The sequence below is a fragment of the Plodia interpunctella genome, chromosome 13 (genome assembly GCF_027563975.2).
Source record: "Plodia interpunctella isolate USDA-ARS_2022_Savannah chromosome 13, ilPloInte3.2, whole genome shotgun sequence".
NCBI classification, from domain to species: domain Eukaryota; kingdom Metazoa; phylum Arthropoda; class Insecta; order Lepidoptera; family Pyralidae; genus Plodia; species Plodia interpunctella.
Genome location: NC_071306.1, coordinates 1,168,197 through 1,185,847, shown reverse-complemented (window position 1 = coordinate 1,185,847; position 17,651 = coordinate 1,168,197). Strand labels below are relative to the sequence as shown.

Genomic DNA, 17,651 nt, shown 5'->3' with positions numbered 1-17,651 from the left:
TTATATTTGAGTATATTTTTCATTCAAATTTTTATTAATTTTACATATTATCTACTTATGTATTTTAATCCTAAAAATTAGTTTATTGCAAGCTTATTATTTATTATTCACACGGTATTAGGACATTTAATGTCGCTTCCAAAATTTTATTCTGATATTATTGTGGTACTAATTTAATGTACTTACAATTAATTTAATAAACTTATATCCTACATCGTTTTATTATATTTTTATCATACACCAAAACTTAGGGGAGGCCTTTGCCCAGCAGTGGGACACAAAATACGGGCTATAAAAAAGAAAAACATGATTTTATCCTGGCTTGTGTGGCTTCACCTTAACAAGAAAATTGTCTCTAGCGGTTTTCTACACTACACAGTATGTATGGAGACATAGTCGCATTGGTAATGCTGCGCGCGCGCAGCATTACTAATGCTGCGCGCATTACCAATGCAACTATGTCTCATCCGACGAGACGCACGCAAACTTGTCCCACTTACTGCAATCATAAATTATTGAAAACTAGCTGATGTTCGCGTTTCCATCCGCAATACCCAATGTGTTATGGGATACTAACTCAACGATACTATATTTTATAACAAATACATATATATAAACATCCAAGACCCGGGCCAATCAGAAAAAGATCATTTTCCATCATGACCAGACCGGGGATCGAACCCGGGACCTCTCGGTAAAGAGGCAAGCACTTTACCACTGCGCCACCGAGGTCGTCAATGTTTCAGAGCTTCACCTTAGTTGGAGGTTGGAGTAAAGAAACAATACAAACATCTAAATTAACTGCAAACTATTAAACGCCTATTTTAACACAATTTAAACGAAATGCATAGTATCCTTGTAACCTTAGTGCATTACGAATGCAAATGTTAGCCAACAGTTCGCAAGCGAACTTTTCATATTTCTATCTGCATTGAACAGAAGGTTGCAACATACTCCAGGCAGTATTTGTATTGGCTCGAATAGTTTTACAAATATACAGAGAATTAAAGTTTGTATTTTTCAAAGAACTCCGTATATACCTAACTGGCGACACGCCCCGACTTCGCATGGTCGCGATATTATATTTACATGTTATATACCTACATATGAACCTTCCGTTTAAATCACTCTAGGTATCTACCGCATAAAAATCCGTTGCGTAGTTTTAAAAATATAAGTACATAGTCATTTTTGAAGGGAAGGTGAAAGGAAGAAGAGGTCCAGGGAGACCGAGGAAAAGCTATATAAGCCAACTGAAAGAGAAGGCAGGTTGTGACGTATCGAGACCTTAAAAGCAAAGCCGAGGATAGAGAGGCGTGGCGTATACTCCACCGACAAGAGCATCGCTCTTAAATAAGAAGAAGGGACAGACAGACAGCGGGAAGCGACTTTGTTTTATACTATATAGCGTACGATCATGTAATTAGTAGGTACTGCGTACAAGTACTTATTAAATCCATGCGTACGATACAGCTAGAAATGGCATCAGCTCAATCTTGACCATAGATAAAATTAATATATATTTCTTTTATCTATGATCTCGACGCTCACTAAAACCCAAGACGAAAACACTGACGGTCGAAATCGGAATCATACGAAATTAATGCTGGAATGTCTTTTTCTTGTCAAATTTATTCGACAGCAGCGATTCCATCACCCGACCTGATCCATGTCGATTTGTACACGGAAATACTAGCAGACGATTGAAAATTTGAACTAAGCTAATTTACAGATAAGGTTTATATATCTTTACAGATAAAGTTTTACTCTTACTATTATTTCGATGCCGAAATTTTCAATAACACAATCCGTCCGGAATCCAACAAACAATTTCAGAAATTCTAAAGACATTCGTTTCGAGGAATCTCCGATGAGGAGAGTATTTGTCGGCGGCACATCACTATACCGGTGTGTGGAAGTTAAAACAATTTTCACGACGGGCAACCCTCTAAACTAAACAAAGTATTGCCAGTAATGACAGCCATTTGTGAGGCGGAACGTGTTTGGAAAACTAAAACTGCTAGACATGCCCGTTGTTGCTCAAAACAACCATTTTATCTACATTTTACTGGACGTGGTATTTTCCTAGAACACGTAACGTAGTGGTGTATTTGTTGTAATAAAACTAAACATTGACTATCTTTGGTGGGACCATAGATGAAAGAAGTATATATAAGGGGTGGGACCGATTTTTTGAGGCCAGGCTCAGTAGGGAGTATTACTGCACAGTTATTCCGCCAGAGTACAGCACTGTATGTTAAGTACACAAAAGCTTTGCCGCCTTTTGCTATGTCGATTAAAACATTTATTTTAGAGTACTTAATCCTTTCATTATGTAAGCATTCGTTTGTGAAAATATACAACAATGTAGCACATTCGGGTGCCGAAATATTGGGAAAAATCGTTATCCATAAGATAAAAAAAACTTCGATAACTATGGAATACGCCTCACGTTGTAAAAGTTTCGAGCCAGTAATCGGTTAAAAAAAGAGAAACACTTCAGACGTGAAGACTTATTGAAATATGGACTTCATACAGTTAAGATCTTCAGTCAAAATCAAGTTTATTTCAGTTTATGACCACAGTTGACCAAATAATGCAGAACATAACCTAAAATAGTGTTTTATTTATATATATTTTCAGGATAATCTATTAAATCCTTCCTTTTTCTGCAACAATATTGAAAATTGGCGCTTTTTGCCTCCATTGGTAATGTTTTTGTACCTTAGTTGTACCAGTAGCGCCATCTGCGCTGAGCAATAATATGCCCTATTACAATTTACCGAAAACGTACTGTCTTTAAACGTCAAATGTGAACCATAGGTTATAAGTATTGAAGCAGGAAAAATAACCCATACAACCATATCCGTAGGAGTTTAGACACACTATAATAATAATAATAATAATTGTTTATTTCGGCAATAAATAAATACCATATTAAGTGTTAGTAACAATGTTCTTAAAACTATGTTAGTTACTTATTTAAGTGGATATGTATTATACCTGATTTTGCGACGCACTTTCAATATCAGTATAAAACAGTCAAATAAATCAGGTCCCAATCAATATTCGTGTTTAAAACAGTAATCATCTAGAACTAGGTTTAATGAGAAGTAGACACGGAATCATATCATTTTGGGTCATTACCTTAGGTACAACAAATCACGGAAACTAATAAGCACAAACAGCATTATAAGGAACCGCCCGCCCGGCTTCGCTCGGGTAAACCATAATGAATTATAAACCTTCCTCTACGATCACACAAATTATTGGTGAGAACCATACAAAAATCCGTCTGGTAGTTTTCGAGCTCATACAGACAGACGCGACAGGGTAATTCTTTTTATAATATGTGTAAACATAGGGAACGATAGATCTTTTAATGATAACATTACGATACTAAATATAAATAAATATATTAGGACAAATCACACAGATTGAGCTAGCCCCAAACTAAGTTACTATAGTTACGATACTATAGTTTATAACAAATACATATATAGATAAACATCCAAGATTGGCCCGGGCCAATCAGAAAATGATCATTTTCCATCATGACCCGACCGGGGTCGAACCCGCGACCTCTCCGTTCAGAGGAAAGCACTTTACCACGGTCGCGCCACCGCGAGGTCGTCATTTCGATCGACTATCCTAAATTTACATGATCATTTGTCTACAGCTCTAATGATTTCCATTCAATCTCTCTCAATTAAGCGCAAAAGCGAATAACTATGCAGTTAGTTCTCTTTACAGTCGTATTTCCTCATGTCTGAGGGAATTACGTGGAACACAACAACATTCTAGGCACTATTCATGGAGTGGTTTGCCATTGCCTTTGCTCTTTGTTGGATGTTATCTTTCATCGGAAGCAAGTGGTGGTCTATGAAAACTACTACACACGAGTCAAATTGGTATATAAACTCATATGGCACGAGTAGGATTTGAACCTGGGACCTTTCGATCCACAGGCGGGCCTGTACTGTACCTACCTACATGTACTTAGTAAACACTTTATTGATAGGTTACAAAGATAACCGGTAACAATGTAACCGGTTACAAAACATACAGCTCTTAATGTCAACCATAATTCATAGGTTATTCGACATTTCGGGGTGAAACGACCACGTGCAATGTATGTTGGTTAGCAACGTGTTGTAGTGACACTAATTTAAGCTTGCTTTATAACTTTTTCTCTTCAGTAATTTACTTGGTTATAAACTATTTAAAATGGTGGTCGAGAATCGTGAAGATCAGAGAGTGGAGATGGGAAACATACATTTAAGATGGCAAATCACTCCATTAGCATTACAATGAAAGTAGTTTGTCATGTGTATCGTCTTTTTATACACAATTCTTTATTTATGAATACCAAAACAAGTATTTAGGTACTTAATTCAGAAGAAATTTATTAAGTAGTTCCAGCTTGTGAAGACAGGTGGAAAGAATCGCTAATATAATAGCGTTTCGTCGCAAAATGACCCTTTCGCAAAATGTCATTTTCGCAAAATGACCCTTTCGCAAAATGACCCTTTTGCAAAATGACCCTTTCGCAAAATTACTCTTTTGCAAAATGACATTTTCGCAAAATGTCATTTTCGCAAAATGACATTTTCGCAAAATGACATTTTCGCAAAATGACATTTTCGCAAAATGACATTTTCGCAAAATGACATTTTCGCGAAATGCCCCTTTCGCAAAATGTCCCCTGGTAAGAAATCGCTTTTTGTCGCATAATGTATAAATTTGCCCAGGTTTTCTAAATACCCTCCTGATAGAATACCTATGTAAATATGATGATATTGAAAAAGGCCAAATGTGTACATTTTACCGTAAGTCAGTTCCAAGTTAAAAGGTTACTTTTTTATGATTAGGCATGGCGTAATAACATTACTAAACAGTGTTCAGAATTGTTCTATTATTTACTTATTTTTGTTTTGATCACGAAGCCGAAACATAAAATATTAATGGCCCCTTAAACGCGCGACCCGTGGGCATGGCTCGTAATAATAAAATATTGCGACATAAATGTAATGAAATTGTCATTTTTATACAATTTTAAGGATACATTGGAAGAAATACGTAAGTAGTAAGCCCGTATGTTACCTATTACCATGAAGTTAGGAACGAAAATCATACGTTCGTTCGTTCTTTCGTTCGTTCGTCTAATTTTGAAATAAGCTTGACTTTGCACAACATTTCTTCTAATCAATCCAATGCCTAGGGGTGCCTACAATTTCAGAAAGGGCACAGTAATTCGATGATTGATAGTGCCTCGCTTTACGTAATAGTTCAAGCTTAAAGTTGGCAGTTAGTGCCTGGTGGCCTATCAGCTCGGAATCGTAAATTACTGGCGTCCCAGAAGGTCAACAGATGAAATTGTGACATTTCACGTCAGCGACTTTCAACAAGGAACCGATTTAAATATTAAGCCCTATTGTTAAGACTTATTTTCATTGTGAGACTATAGTGGCGTGTATATTTTAAGTTTTCTGGTCACCCATTCAAAAATGTATTATCTTGGCGCTTCTCCGTGTTTTGGAAGGCACGTTAAGCCGTTCGTCCCGGTTGTATTTGCAGTCGTTAAAACCCGCCAATACGCACTGGGCCCGCGTGGTGGGTCATGGCCCATACTCCTTATCCATCCATAAGGAAGGCCAGGGTCAAAGCAGTGGGGACGTTTAAATGGCTGTTGATAATGTTTATTATTTTGCATTATTAATAAAAAGATAAAACATACTTTAAGCATGTTTTGTCTCGTTCTGTCAATACTGAATTTTGTAAAGCGATAGTGATAAAAATATTTTAGCAGTATGCTTTATTTGTTTATGAATAACAAGGTCTATCTCGTAATGTACAAAAGCGAGTTCGTTCATTCGTTCCCTCATTCATTCATTCAAAATGAAATGCAGGCGAAGCCGCGGTCACTTGCTCGTCGTTTTGACATTACAGGACCTTCAGATAAATTGAATGGAGCGAGTGATATGGCTCCGACGTGGATAAACCTAGAACCACACGGTGCATATGTAACCGATTTAGAAAAATGTAACTCATATATTTAACTATTTTCATTACATTGTTTTCTAATTGTTTCCAGTAGTTCGTAGCTTGTGAGAAATAACTATAAATATAAAGATTGACGAGAAAAAGTGCCTGTGAAGGTCTAATTTCTGAATAAATTATTTGAATTTGAATTTGAAATTAAATAAATATTAATAAGCGATAATAATTAACGATTTTCCAAATTTCTAGTTATTCAAAAATATAAATTAATAATGATCTACAATAAACTAAAACTAATTAAAAAATCATAACTAACTCTTTAAAAAAAAACAAAAAAGTATTACAAGCAAATATACTTACAAGTATACTTTTTTCAATCATAAATGGTAATAAGCATTTATATAAATGTTAATACTTAATATTCATAATTCTTAATTGTTATATTTATAAAATATTTAGATTACATTAAGTAATTTGTTGAAATTGATTTAACCCGTTATATTTTATTTGTAAAATTGTTCGACAAAAAAGAATGACTTATATTGTAACTAAATAAAAAAAAAAGTATGTATTCATTTCAAATTTTTAAAACGAGAATCCAATTTGAGTCTTAAATTAATTCATCAATTAGCGATAAGTATTTTTTTATAATTTCTACCTACAAAAGTTCCATTGTAGGACTTATTCAGGGCGTTTCTTTGTAAAGTAACTTGAGATTTATTGCTGAAACTCGACTCTCGGTAAACAAAGCAGTTACTACATCTAAAGTACTAGGTACAGTCAACAACAAAAAAATACTAGTTATTCGCGACGAACTTAGACCTCGCGAACACAATAAATTTTAATAAAATTGTGAATATTTCAAAAACGATTTGCTGATGAACTTAAACATTCTATTTACATATCCTACCATAGAATCCTACATACCTTTTAAATTTCATCAAAATCAGACCAACGGTTCGAAAGTTATCGCGTTACAAACAAAAATACATACATACAAAAAATGTATTTTTGCCCCAAGTAGAATGTCAGACCTCGCTCGTTTTGCTCGCTCGGTCAAAAATGCATAAAGGTATCTATATGAAACAAATAAGAAAATGTATGTGTGAATATCGTTTTCATTCATCAGTTTTGTTAATTACACGATTTATTATTTTTTAACCATCCACGACAGTAGGAACTATAAATTTAACGTGTGTATTGTATGTCTGTCCGTGGCGAACGGTGGAACTGATTTTGATATAGATTTGTCATCATGGTTAGATTTGTTATCAGATAAAACGGCTTGGAAGGAGTTAGGGGAGATCTTTGCCCAGCAGTGGGACGAGACAGATAAGAAAATCTATCTTTATGTACATTGGTTACCTAATTTTGTTGTTGTTAACCGTACTTTTCTTAAGTGTGGGTGGGTACTTCTAAGAAGTCTTAGGAAAATATTTCTTTGAATAGTCAGAATTACAGAAATAAGTAAATTGTTATCCTGCAATCATGGCAACCGGATATAAGTCAGCTTCCGGTGAATAATACTAGCGTGAGGAAACCTAGCTGATTAGTAAGTTTACTGAATATGTCTGTAATGTAAAAATGTTGTGTTAAATCTGCAAGTAAAATGACAGACACAGATATCCATTGTTCCAAAATAAATACAGTTTATTTAGGTTTTATTAAAAACTACCCTATGTCATGTCATTTCTACCCGTGTACCAAAATTATTCGTTTTAGCGAGATCGAGTATAGGAAGGTATAACATTCTTTAGTTCATTACTGGGATGAATCTATAATTTAATGTATTGTTGTGTAAGCTACAACATGGAATTTTTATACTTCTATAGAGGAAAGATTTGTAATGTTGTGTGATTGAATTAACCAGTTGTTCGCCGCGAACTTAGACATAGTGAACACGATAAATTTTTACATAATTGTGACCGATTTTGTTGCCCCACGAAGTTAAAAGTTAAAAATTATATTAACAGATCCTACATACTTTTCAAATTTCATCAAAATCAGATCATCGGTTCGAAAGTTATCGCGTTACAAACATAGTATACAAAAAATGTATTTTTGCCCCAAGTCGATTTGTAGATCTCGCTCGCTTGGCTCGCTCGGTCAGTTAGTTCAATGATCAGGTACTTCTCCACAATTGGCCGCAGTGATAAATTAGGATGCCAAAAACCATTTGAAATGGAGAAAGAGTAGAAAAGATAAGAATAGTAAGACTGGTCACTCCTATGTGATTATCGACGGAAAATTCAATTATAGTTTCACTCTAATAGACTTTTTTAGAGTTATAAATATTTGTAGGATATTTATTATTAATATTTTATTTATTATGCTGGCGCCTGTGTAGCCAAAGCTTTATGTAGCGGCGCGGTCACAGGCCAATTGGCGCCAATTGCCGGGTCACAGAGTATGTATCTTGTAACGTCAATCGAAATGATTAGACGATTGTCTCTAAAGGGGTCATTCTACGACAATTATGATGATCTAGGTAGGATGAGGATTTTCCTAAGGATTTTCTGAACACGGTTTGAATTTAGGATACGAAGTTCGGACCTATCGCCACTTGTGAAAATATAGTTACGCGTGAGAGAGAGCATCTGAGAGGTTAGTGTGGGTTTGCATTTCAATCACATTGCGCCAATTGTGACGCAACGACAACCACAAGATAATGTGAATGGTTCGCTGCGTCTCACTTCGAATCGATTCGATGGTGAGAAGTGAAATGTTAACCCGCACTTCGCCCACTGAAATAACATAATGACACGAATATGTTAGGGGTCGTCCACTAATCTCGTGATGTATTCTTTAATATTTTACGATTTCGACGAGATCGACGTCAGTAATTTTTGCGAGTTGATAAATAAAGAAGAGAGAGAGAGAGAGAGAGAGAGAGAGAGAATAAGAATATGAAGGCTGAGTGTAATCGCTCACTCGCGTCGTCATCGCCGCAGAAGTATTTAGGAAAATATTTCCGGCAGCGGCAGTAGTGGCAGTGGACTGAGTGTAAATGTGGCATAAGAATACATCAAAGTTCATAACACATTAGAAAAGACAAAAAGATCAGCCTTTTCAATATATTCAAAAATTTTAAAGGTAAAAATCATGTGATTATTTGACCAGAGAATTTAACTATACTTCGTATATATTTAACGATAATGACTACACGGTACTTATAAGCCCTTGAAACAGAGGACAATAAGTGTAATTAACCAAGAATAGCTTCCATTTATAAATTACGTATGTAATAAATTTAATGATATAAGCGCCTGGGTATTATGTAAAAAGAGAATTTGGTCGACGTTCGATACACACACCTTTCGGTGAAAAAAAAATGTACGTCGGTTTATTAGTATCATATAGGGTAGGCACGAAACCCTAACTTTGTAAGTGGATGTCTTCCACTAAATCAACTACTTGTATTTATAATGATCGGAAAGATTGCCGGAAAGCGAAGAGTTGAAGAATGCAAGAAGTCTTGACTCAAAAATATCAGAGAGTGGACGGGAGTCAAAACAGTCGAACAATTATTCAGACTGGCTCTGGATAAGATAAAATTTAAGGAGCTGATGGCCAACATTCAGTATGAAATGGGCACAAAGAAGAAAATTTAACCTTTCGAACCTGGAGATAACAAAAACAATTGTACAACAATAGGCCCGCAATATGATCGGGCCGCGCAAGAACTAAAAGGAAATGCAGGAAAAAAATTACACCATCTCAAAAGCTACGTAGTCAGTCATGTAAACTTAATAAAAAAGTAACAAAAAAAGTTTCCTTTAATCGCCATTTGCAATTAAGAAAACGCGCTAATTCTCAAAGAAACTACTGCGACAAAAAAAGAAAAAAAGTCCTAATTGGAATTAGAGAAAAAGAAAAAAAAAACGCGGAAGGACTTCAATTGGAGCACGCACGGAGGTCGGCCCAGGGGGTGGGGCGTGGGGTTCCACCCCATACCACCCCTGACCTACAAAAGTTACACCCCATGCGTACCCTTAAGCGTAGTGGTTAGTGCCAAGGATCGCGGTTAAAAGGTACCTCTTTTTGCTTTGTTTTTTTTTGTGTTAATTTTATTGGGCGTACTTAATAAGATTATTTTTCCTGGTTGCTCGTAAAACGGGATTAATGTAATTACAAAAATAATTAATTTGGGCATCCGTTGATGGAATATAATATAGGGAGTTCGAAGGGGGTTTTGTTTAGTTTAGAATATTTATCTGAGGGGTCTAGACTATCTTGATATAATCTTCAATTTCAGTAGGTTTAGATACGTGATGTTTTGAACTGGTGGAAATGTGGTGCAACCGGGACTTTGATCAGATGGGAGGAAGAGATAAAGGTATATATTTACGTTTGTCAATAAAAACATATATTTTTTCTATACTACTAGATGTTACCCGGGTCCTCGCTCCCGTGGGTATTTTGAGATAAAATATAGCCTATAGCAATCTTGGATAATGTAATGTAACATACAAACTCACAAAGTCACAAACGCTTACCTCTGTATAATAATAGTATAGATTATTATAAAGAGGTAAGCGTTTGTGAGTTTGTATGTTGGAGGCGGGTAATCCCTGAAACTACCGAACCGATTTCTATTGGATTCGATGGATCGCATGTCCATTTGTGTTTCCAAAACCAAAATCAAATCATTTATTCAGAAATTAGGAATTCTTAGGCACTTTTTCACGTCATATTCTAAATCAACTAATTAAAATTATATTAACCAAAGCTACAAACTACTAGCATTTCGGAACGACCACTGCTAAGAAGAAATGCCGAAAGAAACTCATTCAAACAGCCAGAAGGGCGATACCGATATAATTGCACTAATTAAATATTTTTATATTTAATATGCCTTAAAACATGACAAGAAATCTAGAGCACAAACCCTATAAAAATACGCGTAACAAAATATATAAACATTTAATCTGTCGTCTGTCGACTACTGGACCGGAGCCAATTAATACCTTCTGTAATTAGTGCTCAAATTAATCTAGGCTCAGACCAACTGAGCCCGTCTGTACCCGCGGGCACCTAAATGAATTTGCCAGTGTAATGGACATGCACTTTGTTGGATGATCATTGTGTCCAGTGCACCGGTCGCATCACATTCAACATAGACTGCATGTCGTGTTAGCATAACTATAGACCTTCCGTGACGGTAATAGCGACGAAATTGCGATGCTTTCGGTAATTTGAGGTTGTGTGCGCTGTACCTGTCATGCAATTAAATGACTGAAGTGTAGTGTTGTACAGAGGTAGGTAGGTTTAATTTTCCGAAATGCAATCAAAGGGGCGCTGGACGGCGGTTAGGGCCAGCCGACTGGAAATACGGTGCAGGATCAAAGTCAGCGAATCAAGTTCATGTTTTTTTTTTATGGAATCAATAATGGAATCATGGTGAATCGTGCTGTAATTAAACCATTATTGTCGTTCAGATTTTCACCAAAATAGTTAACTGTTAAGCATTAAGTATTCATAAAGATTTTGTCCCATTATTAAGAACCGAGCAGATGAGAATTTTTGTAATAAATATAGCTATATATTTTATGAATGGCATGGCGTAGACAGAGCCGAGAATTGCATTATATTCTTAAAATAATACATGGCACATCCTTCCTACTAATATTATAAATGCGAAAGTTTGTGAGGATGTATGTGTGTATGTTTGTTACTACTCACGCAAAATCTACCGAATGGATTGTTATGAGATTTGGTACAAAGGTAGAAATATAACCTGATTAACACATAGGGTACTTTTTATCCTGAAATTCCTACGAGAGTGAAGTCCCGGGACGCAGGTAGTGTTAAAACATGTACACGAAATAGGACATAATTATCTCTAATTATGTCCTGCTCTTAAAGTAGAAGAAGCTAGTAAAGTAAGCTAGGATAACTCCCGCCGAAGCAGGATTTCGGTATTTTACGTGTATTTTTCAGAATTTTGGTATTTTATTAGTCTTTTTTTTTTTAAATAGTTCATTTGAAAGTTTCCTTGAATTCTTGAGTTCTTCCCAGTTGTTACGTTCCCCTACGCGTAGGAGCTCAGGGGCCACTTTCATACATTTTGCTTCTCCACTTCGCACGACATCATTAGTTGTCAAACCGTAAGCGTGAAAACTAATCGCTATATAAAAATAAGTATATATATATATCAATGAGTTGCGTGCGAGCTAGGAATGCCTCACGGCTTTTCTTCCGTTGAGAATTCCCGTGAAACGCGTCGCGTGGACATTGTTGCTTAATGAAGGAAAGTAGTTTTGCACATTTAGGGAAATGTATGAGGAAACCTGCACATGATTTCAGTGTATTTGTATGATTAATGTGATTACTACTTAGTAATTACATTAATCATACATTTACGATGATTTTGTATGGATTTATTTGCTCACTTGAGCAAATAAGTCCATACAAAATCATCGTGCCCCTCAAATCAATACGACGCGAAAGCTGTTTATGATACCAGATTTTTGTTCCAATTTAAAAACTGAAAATATTTTTTTAAAATTCTCGAGACTTTTTTTGTGACATTTGAGTGTGTATTTAAATTAGTCGGTCTTGTTAGTTTCCCAACACAATGCGAATCTCCTTTTTACCCGACTGCAAAGGAAGGGTATTGTTTTTCGCGCGTATCTTGTATGTATGTAATATTCTTTATTACCTCATATCTCCAAAACCGCTGAACTATCTTCTTAACTTTATGTTACTATCGTCTTAACTTTCCGAGTTTTCTTAGACAGATGACGTTAAAAAACCGAACATGGCGGCTGTGCAACGCCATTGGACTTTGTGAAAAACAATTTTTTTTCGACTATCGTATCAAATAATCAAATGAAAGGGCTCAACGCTAGGATTTTTAAGCGGGTGGGTTGATCAGTTTACACGTTAATGACGCCGACAAAGAGGTCAATAAAATATTGAACACGTGAAGGGAATGAATTTTATTTTTCATCTTAATTGGGATTGATTAACATCTTTTAATCAGGTCACAGATTATACAAAACGCGGAACAGCGCAGCGGTCTCTGTGCTCCGACTTTATGGCTGTAAAGAAACCGAAAAAACGCTTAATGCGAAAGAGAGAAAAAGTATATCAAACAGCTTTTAATAGTAAGTAATATAGCTTTATTGACGTCTGTTACCTCGGCAATAACTATAAAAACTTTGAGCCCAGCCAAGATCTATAAAAATAATACTTATAAGAGCTCGTGAGGCTTACACGGACTGAATGCCGATAGTAGTTACATAAAATTAATGACAACGCCAAAAAAAAAAAAAAGAATATTTCATTTTCATAACTCTAAATACGGTACTGGTGCAATTTAATACGACCCCTGTTTCTAGGTCGAGGACTCGCAAAGAAATTTAGAATCTAGCACTTGGCAATACGAATTATTCTCGAATACCGATGTAACTTTTGCCGTTGACATATGTATGCTTTATATGTTGTGTATCTCGAGGAGATCGATAAAGCGACGTTTGGTTGGTTGTGTGTGTGAGGTTTGCGTGTATGTGTGTGCGTTAAAAGGAGGACTTATTGACAGGCGCAAGCTGTGAGCGACTGTAACATTTACATATTCAGATATTTTTAAACCCCGACGCAAAAAGAGGGGTGATATAAGTTTGACCGCTAAGTGTGTCTGTGTACGTGGCACCGTAGCTCATCAACAGGTGAGGAATTCGAAGAGTTGGGGGTGTAATAGTTGCCTGTCCATAGAAAGGTCCCAGGTTCGAATCCTACTCATGAGTTTATATACGGATCTGACTCACGTGTAGTAGTTTTCATAGACCACCACTTGCTTCCGGTGAAGGGAAACATCGTGAGGAAACCTGCACACTGGTTGATTTATTAACTTGTGTGTGAAATGGAAAAGGGTGTGTTTCATTCCACGTAATGACCACGACCCTCAGTCATGAGGACTAAGGAAGAGGACCGTGAAGAAGAGAATAAAATAGTAAAACGAAATCCTAAATACAAATTATGTGTATATACAGATATACATACATACCTATAACAAAGTGTGTAACACAATTTCACTATTACAAGACTTGTAAAACATAGCTCTTCGCCTTAAAGGAAACGGATGTAATTTATAACATACTAAGTATATAGGTAGACAATAAACCGTCCTTATGGCTATAGCAATAAGATACAACCTTACGCTGATAATTTCAAGCCTTATCTCGAGTCGTTAATAGTGATGTGACCATTGCGGAAACGTTTCCCGGTTTCGTACACGAAATTGACAGGAAAACTGTGATAATATTAAATTTTCCTTTTTAACAAGAAAATTACGTTTGAATGTTTCCAATTTTGTGCATCCTTGTAATTTTATTACGTGTTTTGCTCTGACTTTACGAGATGTTTACTACACTTATAAACTATTCGGAAAAATATCTGAATATCTACTTGTTACTCTACGCTAGAGTATATTACGTCAACTTCCGTCCGTTGCGCGTCAAGATTTTTCCTGAATAGAAAATACTTATATTCATACAATGCGGTTAAGTACAGTGTAATTTTATTTGTAAAACAATCAATTTTAAATTTTATAACTAATTTTTTAATTTTATTATTTAAATTTTAATTTTATACGACTGTCTCCAAAAATCCAGTAATTCTATACTGAATTGTTCACATAAATTCTCATGTAATATTATATTTTGAAACATATCGAGTTCGAATGTATTGAAATCAATCCCGCAATCTTGAGACTTTTATTAAATTCTTGGAAAAGTTTTCCAGAATGGAAACACGGGAACGGGACAACACTAGTCGTTATCCTTAATTTGCGTCTTATGGTTCTCGTAATACGGTTTTTAATGGCGTAGTAGATCACCAGATGTTCATGTTGATCTATCGATTGTTTGTTTGTATGTACAACATCCGTTTGCCCCGGATTTGCGATTTATTATTGAAATATTCTCATTTTGATTCCGAGGAGAACAAAAAAGCGAGCAGAGACCTACCTTTAAGTTTTAGTATTGTCGGGGAAAAGATGTAGAAAAGAAAAAGATGGACGACAATTAGTTCCAACCGATGGGTTATTCAATTGACTATTTATGACCACTGACTACATGTGTCGATAAATGGTAAAAAGGAATCAATTACGCAAAGAAGCATAGGAAGACTCTGCTCGTTCTTCCTATGCTTCTTTGCGAAATTAAATCTGGCCGTCCAAATCAAAAAGGACCTTATGGCGGCTGGCACTTAGGTCTTTATAATATATTTATGCCGTTGTTCGAATACAAAACAACGGCAATAATGGCGTAAATGCCGGGCGCTATAAGGTCCCTTTTGATTTGGACGGACACAAATTATCACTTTAGTTGGGTTGAAAACTGCACGTTAAAAGACAAACTTTAAAAATCGAACATTCGACTGTAACTTTTCAACGGGGCAATGATATTATTTCCTATCAGCTGTTAAAGTTATGTTCCTTAGTCGCCTCGTACGATAGGGTCTAATTCTAGGGCGGAACCACAGGCTTCATAAGCAGAATACATAATAACCATTCAAGGAAAACTCGGGGTGTATAGTTTGTGTATAAATAAATCTTATTATATATTTTTTCCTGTAGAGAGTTATCGTATTTGGCATAACAAACCGCTTGTTATCCCGTGTCTACCCCGATCCCGAGGGATTGCCTGCGGGATACACCGATTGATGGGATTGCCCAATCTGAATAGGATTATAGTATTGGGATCGTAATAGCAGATGCGAGTACGAATTGTCCCTGAAAGGTACAACGTTTCACAACATGTCCCAACAAAATAAAAAAAGTTATATTTTAGAGATTTTCTTTCATCATTCTCTGTAGTTTTAAAAAAAAAATACCATAGGAACTATTGAATTTTCATATAATTTACCATTAAAAATATTTTTGTCGATCATTTGTATCAGTCAACTTTGACGTTAACTATCGTGGGAATTTCGGAATAAAATGTACCCTACGTGTTATTCTAGGTTATATTCTACCCGTGCACCGAATTTCATAACAATCCGTCCAGTAAATTGTGCGTGATAGAGTGACAAACATACATACACACAAACTTTCGCATTTTATAATATTAGTAAGATTTAAAACATCTAATAATGCGAAATTTTAAAATTTTGTATATTAGGCTATATACTGCGATTTTACGGTACCATTACGGTAACACATTAACCGTCAAGGCTTTTAGTCCCTTAGTTGCCTTGTACGACATCCACGCAAGGATATGGTTGAGGTTTCTGTTATATATGGAATGGAAAAATTGTCCAATACGATAGTATTTTACTTGCCATCGTATAGTAATGATTGAACTAGAAATACTTAAATATTAACCCTAAAATCGTAACACTGAGTACTGAATTTTACCTTACTTTAAAACTGATGAAAATTGTTGATGCTTACCTGAAAATAAAGAAAAAGAAAAAGAATTAGTAATTATTATAAAACACGATGAGAAATATGTTTAGCTGTAGTATAAATTCACAAACATAGACAAAAATAGACAAATTCAGCAGTGCTCCCGTGGGAATTTCAGGACGTATTTTATCCTTCTAACAAATTTCAATTTTGATCGCTAGGTTAAGTATTGTCAACCGCAGCGCCACATAAATTACATATAGTTTGACGTTGACAAACTATGGGTATATGGAGGTGGGTAATTATTTGTACCCCCGACTGTACCGTACCACGTCTGTCTGTCTGTTCGCGATAAATTCAAAAACTACTGCACGGATTTTCATAAGGTTTTCATCAATAGATAGAGTGTTAGGTTTAGAGGTATGATTTATTAAGTTTTAACCCGAGCGAAGACGGGACGGGCCGTTAGTATTATATATAATTAGTTTATTCTGCAAACAACTGAAGCCACACCGCACAGCTAGTAGATAAACTGAAATCTCTTTATATCTTCCATCCAATTAGCGATGTACATAACATACATATTTAATCAAATCACGCTAACATAGTCATTTACCGGTACAGTAATTAGATTACTATATATACGTACATATATAATACACGTACAGAAAGGTATTCAAGGAACGATAAATGAAGTAGGTCAATGTATATTGGATTCGCCGAGTTAAGATTAACTGGTGCTTCAAGAAATACAACACGATCTATAAAATAAACGCTATTCGCTAAACTTAGTTTAGAAAGTACTGATATTTGTATTTATGTAATAGAGAAAACAAACTCATATCCTTATCCATACTCCTACTAATATTATAAATTCGAAAGTTTGTAAGGATATATGTAATATTTGTTAATCTTTCACGCAAAATCTGCTGGATGGGATTTGATACATTCGGGTAGAATAGGTAACTATAACCTGAAAAAACACATGTACTTTTTATCCCGAAATTCGGGATAAAAAGTACATGTGTCAATTATTTGTACCCCCGACTGTACCGTACCACGTCTGTCTGTCTGTTCGCGATAAATTCAAAAACTACTGCACGGATTTTCATAAGGTTTTCATCAATAGATAGAGTGTTAGGTTTGGAGGTATGATTTATTAAGTTTTAACCCGAGCGAAGACGGGACGGGCTGTTAGTATTAGAAGAAGCGAAGCCCCGTGCGCAGCTAGATATAAATGCGGAAGTCTGTCTATTTATCTGTTACGCTTTCACGGGTAAACCGCTGAACCGATATTGAT

At 35.6% G+C, this 17,651-nt stretch overlaps 1 protein-coding gene across 3 annotated transcripts in view; it reads right to left on the bottom strand.

Annotated features, from left to right (window-relative positions):
• Positions 1 to 17,651, bottom strand: part of LOC128674683 (uncharacterized protein) — an 85,801-nt gene that overhangs the window by 7,462 nt on the left and 60,688 nt on the right. Inside the window, exon 2 of one of the 3 annotated variants that reach the window (XM_053753485.2) lies at positions 16,378 to 16,396. The exons of the other annotated variants lie outside the window; for them this stretch is intronic. Within the exon in view, the coding sequence (XP_053609460.1) occupies positions 16,393 to 16,396 (4 nt within the window). The 3' untranslated portion in view covers positions 16,378 to 16,392. Of the gene's footprint in view, positions 1 to 16,377; positions 16,397 to 17,651 lie in introns of those variants that run through there. 3 annotated transcript variants of the gene reach the window in all.